The sequence below is a fragment of the Gavialis gangeticus genome, unplaced genomic scaffold (genome assembly GCF_001723915.1).
Source record: "Gavialis gangeticus isolate Ggan-Ray unplaced genomic scaffold, GavGan_comp1, whole genome shotgun sequence".
Lineage (NCBI taxonomy): Eukaryota > Metazoa > Chordata > Crocodylia > Gavialidae > Gavialis > Gavialis gangeticus.
Window position 1 is genome coordinate 16,917,664 of NW_017729016.1, and position 14,341 is coordinate 16,932,004.

The 14,341-nt window shown below is 45.6% G+C and overlaps 1 protein-coding gene across 5 annotated transcripts in view; it reads right to left on the reverse strand.

Annotated features, from left to right (window-relative positions):
- MAD1L1 (MAD1 mitotic arrest deficient like 1) overlaps positions 1-14,341 on the reverse strand; it is a 582,466-nt gene that overhangs the window by 243,359 nt on the left and 324,766 nt on the right. For all 5 annotated transcript variants that reach the window (XM_019512951.1, XM_019512948.1, XM_019512950.1 and 2 more), the window contains one exon: positions 3,530-3,618. In XM_019512951.1, the coding sequence (XP_019368496.1) occupies positions 3,530-3,618 (89 nt within the window). The remainder of the gene's footprint in view (positions 1-3,529; positions 3,619-14,341) is intronic.

The window sequence follows — 14,341 nt, forward strand, 5'->3', positions numbered from 1 at the left end:
GCCACTATTAAAGGATCCAGATGGCAAGGAGACAGTGTTAGGAGTGGAGCAGAGAGATTTCCAGCAACTGTGACTAATAGGCATTGGCAAGGACATGAATTTCTTTTGAATTACTGTAACTCTACCCAGTTGCTAAATCCATAGAAAACATTTAGGATTTACTGGAGTTGCTGTTTGACAGCAGAAAGAAAAAGTTCAGATTTGTTCCAGCTGAAAAGGTCCTTCAGCTGTTGCCACTTAAGTCTTTAGTGAAGTTTTCTTAATGCATTATTTTTATTTATTTGTGGTTATAAAATGGCATCCTTTGCACATTTATTAACAGCTCAGTAAAACATGCTGTTGTCTAAACTCTGTCCACTTTGTCATACTCCATGGTCAGCAAACCAAATTGTTTGACCATTACCTCTATTAGAAGACCAGCACACCACGGGAAATATAATTTACAGGAGCATATGGGGGAGGGAGAGATGGGAGGAATGGCAGTATTAATATTGGCTTTAATTGCCTCCTCAGAAATGACGCTGGGAAAAATTTCACATTTAAAGTTATAAAAGGTCTGACGGAAGAGCACATTGTTCTTGAAGGAGAAAAACTGATAAAGTCTTTCACAAGCTTCTCACTTGAAAATTTACTTTCCATACTAAAGAAAAATGAGACAAAAGATTAAAAAAAAAAAAAAGAAGCCTGCACTCACTCACAGACCATGAATACAGATTCAGAGGATTAATGTGGATTTCTTTGTCCTTTGTGTCTATCCTGCATTTGTTTTCAGAAGTTAGCTTTTAACTGGGAGGTTTATATGGAAACGCCTGGAGGCGCAGTCTTTTCCTGCTTTTCAGGTTTCTCTCACCATCTTCTGCTACTTTCCTTCCATTTCTCAGGTACCAAAAAAGCCACTAACTGGAGGGGTTGGGCTCAGTGCAGAAAAGCAAGCTATCGTGGTGTAGGTTAATGATGTGTTACGGTCCATAAAAACCTTCCCTCACCAGAGGTGGGATTTCCACTTTGGAGAGCTTGTATTCTTCCATCTTTTTTTCTGCCACAGTGAATTTGTGACAACATTTTGTTTAAGGGAAGGAATACGTGTAGCGTGCATGTTCCTTGCTCCTGTGACTCCTCTGGCAGTAAGCAAGAGCGCCTTCCCCAAGTGCAGAGACACCACCTACAAGGAGCATGCAAGTGAACTGGCAGTACAGACGCCCAGGAGAGTTCCTCTAATGCCCTCCCAGGGAGAAGGGAGGGAGGAAGGGCAAACCAACCAATGTCTCACCCCTACCCATTCCTTCCCCACATAATCCTTCCTTTCTTCACTTATCACATTTGACCAACTTCATCTTTGCTGCTGGGAGAAGATTTAAGGCTTGAGCAGGCAGGGAGCATGTGCTTCTAGGGACCGCCACAGCTCGTGCCCAGTTCCACAGCTTCCACTTTGCTTTCAGTGCATTGCTTCTCACTAGAAATGGCTCAGAAAAGTGACCACTTCTGGGACACTGTAAGCTGGATTGTGAACAGAAAGAAGCAGAGCTGTAGGATTAACAGCCACAGGTGCCATTTGAAAACAGACTGGAGGTACTTGTAATCTAAGAGGAGAAAAGTTCAGGGGCTACCTCTGTACAGCACATGCTGGACAGCTCTATAACACAATCACTATTATGGATTTGAGACCTCTGCCCCAGACCAGGAAAAGATGGACAATGGGACAGAGGAGATCCATTCCCACTGTCAGGAATCTGCCACCAATATAATGACGAACTGGAATATGTAGAAATCCAGCTGTTTTTCTTCTCCTGCCGTCCTTGAAGCTGCTCAGCTAATAGATGGCAAATGCTGCTCAATGAAGATAAACACTGAATAATGAGTCTTGGAGGTGAAAATAAAGAGACTGGAACTTCTCCTAAATGGAAAGGGTGCTGCAGCCCATACTAACCAGGAGAGAGAGGGAGACTGGGGAGTTACTGTAGAAATGTTATGAAAGCCTCCAGCTCTCAGAAGACAGCAAACATGATGCTGGTTTTACTGATAGAGAAGCACATTAACAACCAGAAGGAAGGCTTGAACTGATTGCTGCCAATGAGATGCTGTATACCCCTGCAGCACTACAGACATCTTGCCTCAGAATGGTCCAGCTTGCCTGAGAGATGTTGGAAATGAAATTAGACCTTCAACACTAAACACAAATAAGAACATAGGGAGAAGGAAAGAAAACTGCATGGCTTCCAGGTCCATCTTCTTCAAAACAGGATGTGAGAGATGCTGGGCCTTCAAAACTCTGCTGTAAAGATCGGCAAAAACTGCCTCTCAAGGAGTCTGTCCCCAACATTAGGTTTATGGCTTTAGGTTACATTGGAATAGCTTAGCTGAACATTTGTGGTTTTCAAATACCTTCCAATCAAATACTGAGCAGCACTTGCAAAGCTATAAAACAAGCTGCAGGAAAAAAAAAAAGGTTCAGCAAATTCATAAGACATAGGTCAGTAATTCGTGCCTGCTGCAACCTCCTGCTCTCAGGCCTGAGAGGCAGCAATACTTCTACAGCGATGGAACTGAAAATATAAAAGAATTAAGAGGAGGGAAAATCATCCAGCCAAAGCTCTGCATCAGCTCAGTATCGAACAGGCAGGTTGTCAAGATCTAACTGATTTTGCTCAGTTTGAATAAAAGGAACCTTATTAAAACACTCTGGACACAGATGAACTTTTCCATGCTCCGTATTTATTATGTCACCTGCTTTGGAACAGGAGCTGTAAATGCTTTAATAAATAGGCTGAAAGGTTGTCTAGCTTGACTGTAGCTTTTGTAAATGCTTATGTATCCTCTGCTGAAATGTTGTTTTGTAACTTCTCTCTCATTGAATCACAACATGTATCCCTTTGCCATCTGCAACAGCACACTGAGGGAACTATTCTTCTTTCTCCAGTGCTGGAAGCACATCAGTATCACAAAAGGCTGATTCTGAGCCCCTCTACAAGGATGCCAACAGGTCTTGCATCTAAAGTCCAGATCCGGTAAAAACCAAACACATAAACAGCAATGCTGGTCCACAGGGAAGCGAGTAAATAGGAGGAATACGTGATGAAGGAGCCACTGCAGTATGAATTAACAGAGTGCAAGAGACTTGGGCAGATTCCAGAAACAGCGTGGAGGGACCCAAGGGGGGAAAGGGCTAGAAAGAGGCAAGACAGAGGGAAGATCAGAGGACTCAAAATTTTTCGTGGCTTCAGGGACTTAGGTTTGTAAGGGCTTTTTTTTGTTGAGGGAGGGGGGAAGAGGAGGAGGCGGCAAGGTGAAATGCTCATAGATTGGAGTCGGTTGGTAAAGAAAGATTATTTTCTGGAAACACACTTCAAGGAAAAGTATGTAATAATAAATGCTAATGTGTTGTCATTTAAATGGCAAGCTCCTCAGCACAGGGACTGGTTTCATGGTTGTGTATAGCTCTCAGCAGAGTAGGGTCTCGAACCCATGGGTGGTCCCTTCCCCGCTCCCCAAATGTTTAGCAAATGGAAACAACTCCCTGCACGTAGCTCACCTGAGAGTGTTCAGTTCCTCCTGGGTGACGAAGAGGCTTTGATCTGCTGTGCAAGTTTGAGATTTCAGGAACTTCAGCTCTGCCTCCAGCTGCAGAACAGGAGAGGACATTACTTCACACAACAAACTCAGAGATATTATGGACTGTTGTAAATACTGAAAGGAGGGAGGAGAGCTTTAAGTGCTATACCATATCTAAACATCTGATTCCTTAAACTTTGGGGACTTTAAAACATGTAATATTTGTGCACCTGCGGTGCCCAGGTGCACTGTGGTTTTGTTCACCTTCCTCTGACACATCATAGATCACAGTAACTCTATGAGACAGGATGCTGGACTCAATGGCCCATCATTATATCACTACAATGGAACCGATGCTCCTACATCCAACCCTACTGCTGCGCAAGTGTCTTTAGTTTTGTGGCTCTTCTACCTGAAGGCAGCAGAATTGGAAACCGGAATCGTTTCAATGTACCATGGCAAGTGCAATTTCATGTGTCAAGTGCCAGCTCCACAGCTAACACTCTCTTCTCTCCCTAGGCCTCCATTTAGCTCCCCTGGCATTTGGTCCAAGGCAGCGAAGGGATTATTTTATTCAACATTCACTACTCCTCTTCTAGGCATGTTCCTTATCACTCTCCACAAATCATCTAAGGCAGAGGACCCCTTATATGAACCTAAAACTTGCGTAGCTCCTGAGGTTCAGAGCTGGAATTTAAACCTCATTTAACACCAATTCCTCCCCAGGAAATGAACCCCAGCAAAGATGACATGGGTGCCTTGTCCAGACCAACTCGGAAGTTCCTGTATGGCATATCCACTGGATAGGAGACGCCTTCCAATAATTTCACATACACAAGCCTCTTGTAATTTAAATTGTTCGGGTGAGACGGGGCCAGTAGATTAAGAATTAAGAAAGCATTTTACCTCAGGCTTCTCAACCAAGAAGATCCACAATCTCACATGTGAATTGCCTCCATTTTCCTGAGCAGGGACCGGAACAGCCACTCTCCCTCTGGGCCCCGCTCAGGCCCCAGGGGAGGCACACCTAGGCCAAGGGTCAGGGAAGATCTCCTCAGGGAACTTCTGCAGGGACTGGATGTATTCAAATCAGCTGGTCCAGACGATCTCCACCCCAAGGTGCTGAGGGGATTAGCTGAGGTCATTGCGGGACCCCTGGCACGGCTGTACGAGCACTCGTGGTGCTCTGGTGAGGTGCCAGAGGACTGGAAGAGGGCCAGTGTGGTTCCCATCTTCAAAAAGGGGAGGAAGGAGGACATGGAGAACTACAGGCCAGTTAGTCTTACCTCAATCCTGGGTAAGCTTTTTGAGAGAATTATCCTGGCACATGTCCACGAGGGGCCAGCGGGGGAGATTATGCTTAGGGGCAACCAACACGGGTTCATTAGAGGCAGGTCCTGTCAGACCAACGCGGTGGCCTTCTACGACCAGACCACCAAATCATTAGATGCAGGGGTAGCAGTGGATGTAGTCTTCCTGGACTTTCAGAAGGCTTTTGACCCCGTTCTCGTTAAGAAACTGGGGGACTGTGGTGTCGACACCCACACAGTCAGATGTGTCATCAACTGGCTGGCGGCCCGCACCCAGAGAGTGGTGGTGGACGGGTCATTTTCGACCTGGAGGGACGTGGGCAGTGGGTCCCCCAGGGCTCGGTCCTCCGGCCCGCACTGTTCAACATCTTCATCAGTGACTTGGACGAGGGGGTAAAAAGCACCTGTTCAAATTTGCTGACGACAGTAAGATGTTGGGGGATGTGGGCATGCTAGAAGGGAGGAATAGGCTGCAATCGGACCTAGACAGGTGACAGCGATGGGCAGACGAGAAAAGGATGGGATTCAATCTGACAAGTGCAAAGTGATGCACCTGGGGAGGAAGAACCGGCACCATACCTACAGGCTGGGGAACTCCCTTCTCGTCAGTACAGAGGCAGAAAAGGATCTTGGAGTCATTACTGATGCCAAGATGAACATGGGCCGGCAGTGTGGAGACGCTGGTCGGTCAGGAAGGCCAACCGCACCTTGTCATGCATCCACAGATGCATTTCAGGCAGGTCCAAGGAGGTGATCCTCCCCCTCTATGGTCAGGCCGCAGTTGGAGTACTGCGTCCAGTTCTGGGCGCCGCACTTCAGGAGGGATGTGGACAGCATGGAGAGGTCCAGAGGAGGCCACTCGTATGATCAGGGGGCAGCAGGGCAGGCCCTACGAGGAGGCTACGGGACCTGAACCTGTTCAGCCTCCACAACAGAAGGCTGAGGGGGGATCTAGTGGCCGTTTACAAACTAGTCCGAGGGGACCGGCAGGCATTGGGGGAGTCCCTGTTCCCCCGAGCATGACCAGGAGCGACCAGGAATAACGGTCACAAGCTGGCAGAGGGGACATTTAGACTGGACATCAGGAGGCGCGACTTCACTGTCAGGGTGTCTAGGATCTGGAACCAACTTCCAAGAGAAGTGGTGCTGGCTCCTACCCTGGGGGTTTTTAAGAGGAGGTCAGATGAACACCTTGCCGGGGTCGTTTGACCCCAGTACCCTTTCCTGCCATGGCAGGGAGTCAGACTCGATGATCTGCTCAGGTCCCTTCCGACCCTAGAAACTATGAAACTATAATACTTCTTATCCAGGCCCTGTCATTTTCTAGTTGGGGACATAAGGAAAGGAACGGAGAAATCTCTTCAGTCTCCTTTGACCACTGGAATCTGTATTCTCCACCCAGCTGCTAAGACACCATGAGCAGGGGAAGGGGAAATGGCAGCACTCACTCCCCAAAAAGCCTCCAAACTTGTTAGCAGAGAAAGACTGTACAGAGCACATGCAACAGCTGTATTACTATTTCACAGTGTGAACTTCTCTGGTTTTTCCTTCATCTGTCATGTGCCTCCTGACTGCTAACCCTGCTCATAAATCTATAGCCAGATGTTGCAATGTTCACTTATAAGGAAAACAAGAAACACCACAACCTTCATTACAGATGAAAGCATATGAACACAGAAGACTTGGCATCAGGTAGATAATGCATTAACACAGGTCCCTTCAGCTGTACTTATTAGGCCTATAGAGCATCACAATTCTGCCCTGGCAGACAGGGCTCAAAGGCAGGAAGCTGGTACCAGGTTACAACCGGAGAAAGGAACACAAGTAAGAAGGCAAGAACAAACAGACAACTGCAGAGCTGCACCTAGTAATAACACTTAGCCAGGAATCAAGTTTCAATGCGTATACTTTTGCCCACCTGGGTGCCCCATGAAATGCATCAAAAACATGGAGCCAGGTACAGGCAGAAGCAGCAGAAGGGAATGGGTAGATTTTCCCATATTTTTAGGGCAAGATGTTCTAGACACCATCTTCTTTGGAACCGTGATGCATGTTTTTGCTCCCATTTCCTGCCAAAACCCTTTCAAGAAAAGAGAGAAGAAAAAAGCAAAAGCTCACCTGCACCACCATGCTGTAAAAATGTTAATGTATATTAGCTAGCTGATAAGATTATCACAGCAAGAAATGTTTTCCTCAATTTTCTGATTACCAAGCTTATCTCTCCCCACTCAGCCCATCGCAGATGGCTGGGATAAAGCAAGTGCTCTAGATAATTCCAGGGATGTGAATCAAGGTACCAGTACTGGCAGCAGACTTCAATTCCAGCCTACTTCTAGCAGGAAAACATTCATTATACACCCTGCTTCCCATCTCCGCTCAAGGCTGGGATGAGGTTTGTTATTACAGTTTTGCACTGCTTTCCAGGCTGCATGTGGACAGCATTTGAAGATGGAAGGGCTGGTAAATGTGTTATTTATCATAAGCTAAGCGGCCTCAGCCTTGAGTCCAACTGCCACCTGCTTACTGACATGAGCCGATAAATCACTGCCGGCTCCTCTGAAGAAGACGGGGGGTTAGTAATCTGCTGCTGTGGCTTGGGGTTGTGCGCGGTCACTGCATGGACAAGCAAAAAGTTTGAGTGTGTAATGGGACAAGGCAACAGGTGTGCACCTGCTCACACACGAGTGTGCTGCAATGGAAAGCATCAGCACAGGTCCTTTATGTGGCGTGTTGGTGATGACGGGTTAGACTCAGGAATTCCTGATAACTGCGTACCAATTACCTCGCAAGCAGCTCCGTTAGAAACTGAGTGAGATTCTGTACTGCATGTGTTAAAACAAGTCACGGGAGGTGAGGAGGAGCACATGGGCAGGGAGGCATAAGGGGGCTTTAAATATCATCTTTATGCCCTCCCAATTTTAAGCTGCTCCAGGGCTTAGGCAACCTAAGGCTAAATGTGGCCTCTGAGAACGGGGGCAGGGGGGACTGCATTAATATTGATGCAATAAATCAGAGTAAGAGGTGTATGCAGACATGGCCACGCTAATAGATAAAAAGGATTCAGGGTTTTGAGTGCATAGACCTCTACCTATTCAGTCTCAAGGCAAAAATCATCACCATAAAAATCTTTTAAACCTTTTATTAAAGGGAAAAAAACCCAAACAGTGGATCATTTGAACAGCACGGTGTTCAGCAAGGCTTTCACTCTAACAACAATGCTTATGCCTCAACTCCTTTAAGCTATAGAGAGCTTCTTTAAGGAACACTGCCTTCTCCTGCATTTGACAACCTTTTAGAGGGTGTTAATTGTCCTTTCCCAGGAAAAAAAAATAGCTGGTTGCAACTGGCTGGAGCTGTTGCTCTTGTTGGAGGCTGATCCTGCTTCCTTAAAGGTAAAACAGGACAAATACTCGCAAAAATAGAGAGAAAAGGACAGTGAAGACGGAAAATCATATTCCGGGTGCTGACTGGTACAAGCAATCTCATCCTGTTAGAGAACACAGAGCGCCACAGACAGCACTTGGCCCTACTAGCAACTCCAAGACCAGCAAGCTTCTGCAAGCATCAGGCTGTTTAAGGCACGGTTTTAGCTATCTCTGGAGTCACAGGTTTACAGGAAGCATGGCAAGAGATGTGGTCCTAGCATGCTAGGAGAACAAAAAGGAAAAGAGGACATGTGGGAGGGGATGACAACAGAGATGCAAGTCTCATGTTGCAGGTGGTTATCAGGACCTGGCATCCCTGGGGAGGTCATGTTGTACCTCTCATTTGAGGACTGCTCTGGCTTAGCCTGGTCTCGATACCTCCTACAATTGGGGTGAAGAACTAATGGTCATGGTGAATTGCAGACCCCTGCCCGGGAAAAGGTCACTAGTTCCAGTCCTTGCGTCCTCTGGCTGTCAGCATCCAATTATGGATCCCAAAAGAGTGATGGACAGAATACCCCATCCTCATGTTATTCTGTCCACCAATTAGGCCTAATTTCCAGCACATCAATTTTGGTCAATTAATTTCCAGTCAACTTGTTTACAAGACATGACCTTAACACAGTCCTTGGGTGGTTTCAGTAGGCGTTTTTCTTTGGGCTAATTCAGATTTTCTGCCTAACTTTTGCTGACCTTTAAAAACACTTTCACATAACTGACTGAGCTAGACTTTGTTGCCTGGGACAACTCAGACCTTCACCTTCTACACAATAGGGCATCTTAACTTAAAGCAAATGGAGGCAACAGGACTGTCCAGAATCCTTGTCTGTGCTGTCTACTCCCTCCCAACATCCCTTCTTTAACCCAGGCCCAGCCCATACACCAACTTATCAGGAGATGGTCTGAGGCAGACTTATTTAGTTCCTGCACCAAGGAAATTCTGTTCTGGACAGATCTCGGGTTATTAAGGCCCATTGAAGTTGTTCCGGTTATTTTAGCCATCAAAAAGAGGTCCAATGCAAAAATCAGCATTTTGCTTTATTTCCAATGCACAACACTATGTGCAATGCATTTTATCTCCTCTCCTGATCCTGAGAAATGCTCAAGGAATGTGACTCCTGCATGAACTCCTTGAGTTCAAACTCCTCAGGATCAGTCCCTTCATTATGCTCTCGTTTCCACTGACTGGAATATATTACTGGTTTCTAAAGAAGCTGGGCTATTTTTTAGGTTAGCCAAGGTTTTTCTGACACTAGAAAAGGCAGAATGACGAGTAATGTCAGAGACCATTACTGGAGAGAAAAAATAAACCAGTGTTTAAACACTCCGACCATGCAACATCCAGTTGTCACAACGATGCCTTTCCTGCCCTTTCCTCAAACCACTCCCATTATATCCAGCCCCTTGTCATTTTCTTGACTTCTGGTAAACTTTAGAGCTAGTGATTAGATGTAATCAGTGCACATCTTATATTTAAAAACAATCTCTTGTTATCATTAAGGATGAAAGGGCTACAGTGTGTGCGTGCGTGCGTGCGCACGCACTCAACCTCAAGACAGTGAACTGGAATGATGCTTTAAAATAAATAGATAAATAAATAAAAACCCCACGAGCCCATCTTTATTATTAACAGAGTAGAGGAGAAGCTTTAAAATTGCTATATATTTTAGAATTAAATAGACTGGCTTCCTCCCTCTCACCTCCATTTTAAAACCTGCCTGGACAGGATTTCCAGATGGCTGTACCCCTGCAAGTGTTAATGGCATTACCAACACTTACAGCAAACTAAGGAATGCATTTATTTCTGTTTCCCTGTTCTACACGCCGGATCAAAAGAGCCCTTACCGGGCAAGGGAAACACACAACTATGGATGCAGTTCCAGGCAGTGAATCAAAGCAGATCCTGCATTTGAGGTGCTTGGATTCCAAGATGCACATGCAGTATTTGCCCATTTTAGCTCCAGAACCCTCCTCTCCCAATACGGTGTCTTGGTAATGACTTGCAACCTGATTCTGAATGATACTGAGTACCCAACAGCTCCTGCTGCCTCCACTGGAAGAGTGGCTGCTCATAAACAGTTAAAATATTCAAAAACACCTAAGTCACTTTGAAGCCCACATCCCAGTTTCAAAACTCTCAAGGGACCTGGGCTCCTAAATCATTAAACTTGATTTAAGGTGCTTTTCAAGCCACCTGTTAAAGTCAGGGCAATTATTTATTCACTGAAACAAGAATTAGGTACCAAATTCTAGGCACACAGGTTTCAAAGCACTGCTGCAGAGTTGTTATTTCATGTAAAAAGTATTTCAGCTCGCTGCTCAAGTCGGCATTTGTTTGCCTGCTGGAAAAAAGGGTCAGGTTTATTTGCCCTCTTTGTAAACACAGATTCAGACAAGAGCGCATCCTAGAGAAAGGGAGTGACTATTCAAACCACCAGTGTGCTGCAAATGAATGAATTACAGTGATGGGCTGATCCAGCAGCCTTATACTGATGAAGCGTGTCTGCACGTCATTCAGCATGCAGAGAACTGTAAAAAAGGGGGAAGTGATGAATCCATTCTAAAAGTCCAAAGGTTTACTTAACAATGGGCTGATGCAACATCCTTTGAAAGACCTTCTTCAGCAAAGACAGCCTGATTTTAAAAGGCAGAAATAAATAAGAGAATCATAGGGAGACAGCACAGAAAGGTGAATTGAGAGGTTGCGTTCGACTGCAAGTCTCAACACAGTTCGGGAATCTATTTAAATTCATAAATATTTAAATGTCTGGAACCCAAGCGGGCTTGGAAGGGAGAAGCATGAATGCCTGAAGACTAGAACCAAGAAAAGGGGACCCTTAAATTTGACCTGTACACCCAAGTTTGGAAACAGAGCGTGTCATCCTCCAGCAGACACTCAAGAGACCAATTCTTTTTGTAGCATTAGCTGAACTCTCTTACAATAGTGGGAGGCAAACTTTATAGCTAACATGCCACAAATTAGTCCAGTGCCCTCCCCAAGTACCACTCTAATCCCCTTCCCTATCTGATCTGCTGCTCTGATCCCTGCCCAATCTCCTGCTCTGCTTTCTGCCGTATCTGCTGCTGTGCTTTCTGCCTCCTCCCTAATCTGCCATTTTACACACACAGACTGGCTGCTCTTGTTCTACGAAGACAGTAGCAAATATTTTGTATTACTGTATTTACCTCTCTTGCTGCAATGTTTGGTGGCCTCATCTCCCATATTTCCTGATGTCCAACCAAAGGTGCCAAATAACTTGGTGCACATCAATGACTTTCATCCAAGCACATGGCAATACTAATGGAGAAATAAACTCCAGAGTCCCTTTCTGATCAATCACTCCATGCAAAGAAGACATGAACATCTGCCTAAGCCACGGGTGGGCAAAATGTGGCCTGCGGGCCCCTTAAAATTTAGAAAATTAATATTTATCTGCCCCTGTCTGCCTGTTATGTGGCCCTTGACGGCTTGCCAAACTCAGTAAGTGGCCCTCCACCCAAAATAATTGCCCACCCCTGGCCTAAGCCATGACCTGTCAATATGACAGTGGAGTACAAGAGCTGTCCTGAACTGTCAAAGGAGGATTCATAGACCTCAGGGCTGGAAAGGACCTCAGAAGATCATCAAGTCCAGGCCCTGCCCCAGGGGCAGGATCCCAGCAAGATAAATGCCCAAATGTCTCTAAAAGGAGTCCAGAGTAGGTGCTTGCACCACCTCCAGCAGCAGTGTGTTCCAGGCCTTGGGGGCTCGGGCAGTAATAAACTTCATCCTTATGTCCAGCCTGAAATGGTCTTGGAGGAGTTTGTGACCGTTTTATCCCAGGGGAGAGTCAAGCAGCACCAGATTTCTCAAGGGCCAAGTCGCACGTTGATTATCTTTGACCCCATTGCTCAACAGAACCAGAACAGTCCTGGCTACATGACCTGCCATTGAGAAATGCACTAAGCAGCACAGAATTAGTCACTGCTTATTCTTAGGGAATTATGCTATTGTTGAGAAAAAGGAAGAGAAAAGAAAATTGGATACCCAATAACAGTGCTTTAAAACTACCTATTTCACACTCCAATGAAACAAAAGCCATAGAAAGTGTTTTTAAAAAGCCACAGTGGCTAAATGGATCAGCCTTACCCATAATCCCACAGTCTGTATGAGTTAATTGGTCTGTAACAAAGTCAGTGTTCTCTTATTGGTGAGAACGGAGAGGGGAGAAACACTCTTCCTACAAATAAGTTCCTAAAAAAAAGCCTACGGGTGTATATATTATTGTATGGATACAACAGAGGAACAGACACATGCTGACTTGGGCTTCTTTTCCAATACAGTCTGGATTGTGTTTTTTTCTTCCTGTTGCTGTTAAAGAGGGCAATTTTTCAAGTTTATACTGAATGTCAGTCTATTTCATTTCCAAATATAATCTCCTGGAGAGAAGGCTCGCTTGCCCTATTTCCAATCTCTAAAGTTAATACACAAATTTATATTCCTTTCTCTGACTCGCTCTCCTAAATTAAGAGGTGTAATTACCGGGAGCGCTTGCTACAAACGAATCAAGTGCCATGGGAGAAGGAGCTGTCACCACTGGACATCTGCAGCAGCCGCCCTCCCCTCTCTGCTGTCCCCCTGGAGGATCCTGCCTCTGAGGCACTTTCTATCTTCCCCATTAGCAGGACTTGCTCACATGCAGGAACAGGAGGAGACCCCTCTCCTCCTGCCAGGACACTCATAAAAAATAAATTACAAAATGACTTTGACCTGCCAGGGAGCCGCTGCTGATAGCAAACGTCATTCCTTCCAGACGCACTTTGCCTCGGGTTCCAGCTTTGCTGGACTATCAGGCAGCATCAGTTTTTCTAACTGAGAGCAATGAAATGCAGTTGGGATCTACAAAGCTGGTCCCAACCTTGCTCTTCTCATTCCCCGCTCCTCCCGTCTCCAGAACCCTCTCAAAAAGGAAGATTGATTATTATAATCAGACTTAGCAGTGATACAGCATTTGCATTTTCAAAGCACGGCACAGTCATTAACTAATTCATCTAATTCAAGAGAGCCCTAATGAGCTTTCACCCATCTCCCCTTCTTTGCTCCAGAGATGCAAAGTAGCCCATGGTTTTTTGTTACATGACTCATTTCATGCTCTGTAGTCACAGACATTCCCGGTGAAGTTGCCAACAAATTGAGAGGGCCAAATTTAACCCTGGTGCAAAGAGACGCAACTGCAGTGGCAAGAATTTGGTGTGGATGGATATGCAGACACACATATTACACAAAACTAATTACCTAGAGGTCTCAGTACCTCAGCACAACACAACAGGGCACTATAGTCAGAAGAGTCTGAAGTTACACAGAAAGCAGGTGATTCTCATGAACCTAAGGGAGGATGAGTGGGTCACCAGCCCTGGACACCAGCTAAGCGAGGAAGGAGGGGGAGCAAGAAACCGGTCACAAAAATAATGGCTGTTGCCACTGGTCCAGTCACTGCCGCTGCCAGCGGCCAGAGTACAAAACTGCCTGGTTATGCTTCCACATCTGGCTAGATCTAAACGTGTCCATTTAGACAAAATGATCTGTGTGAGTACAGAAGAAACCAAAGGGATTCCTAAGATGTTAAAATACTTTATTCAGGACAAAAGTAGGTTATGCAATAGGCTGGAATGAAAGGTTTCAACCTAGTAAGCTTTACATACTGGTCCAGCTACGGTTTTTGTCAGCTGACGGTTTTGGTATTTTGTCTTTGTTTTTAATCCTTTCCCACATGCACTTTCTTTTATCGAAGGTCTCATTGGGATTGGTGTATGGCATGACTGATTGGGAAAAACCGTAATGGATACTTCTCAGGGAAAGAAGCTGCCTTCAGAACTTAACAGAGGCTGAATTAGGGAGAAAGCAGCATCCTAAGCAAAAGAAGTAGAGGCAAATGGAAAGCAACAAGCTGTCTTAAGCCACTGAGGACATTAGGAGAGCTGTGAGGCCTGAGAGCTTGTTGTAAAACCACGTTCTTCCCCGTCTTCCTCTTCCCAGGTCTAGAGAAAGTAGTAAGCATGGATCCCCTTCCCCTTTGC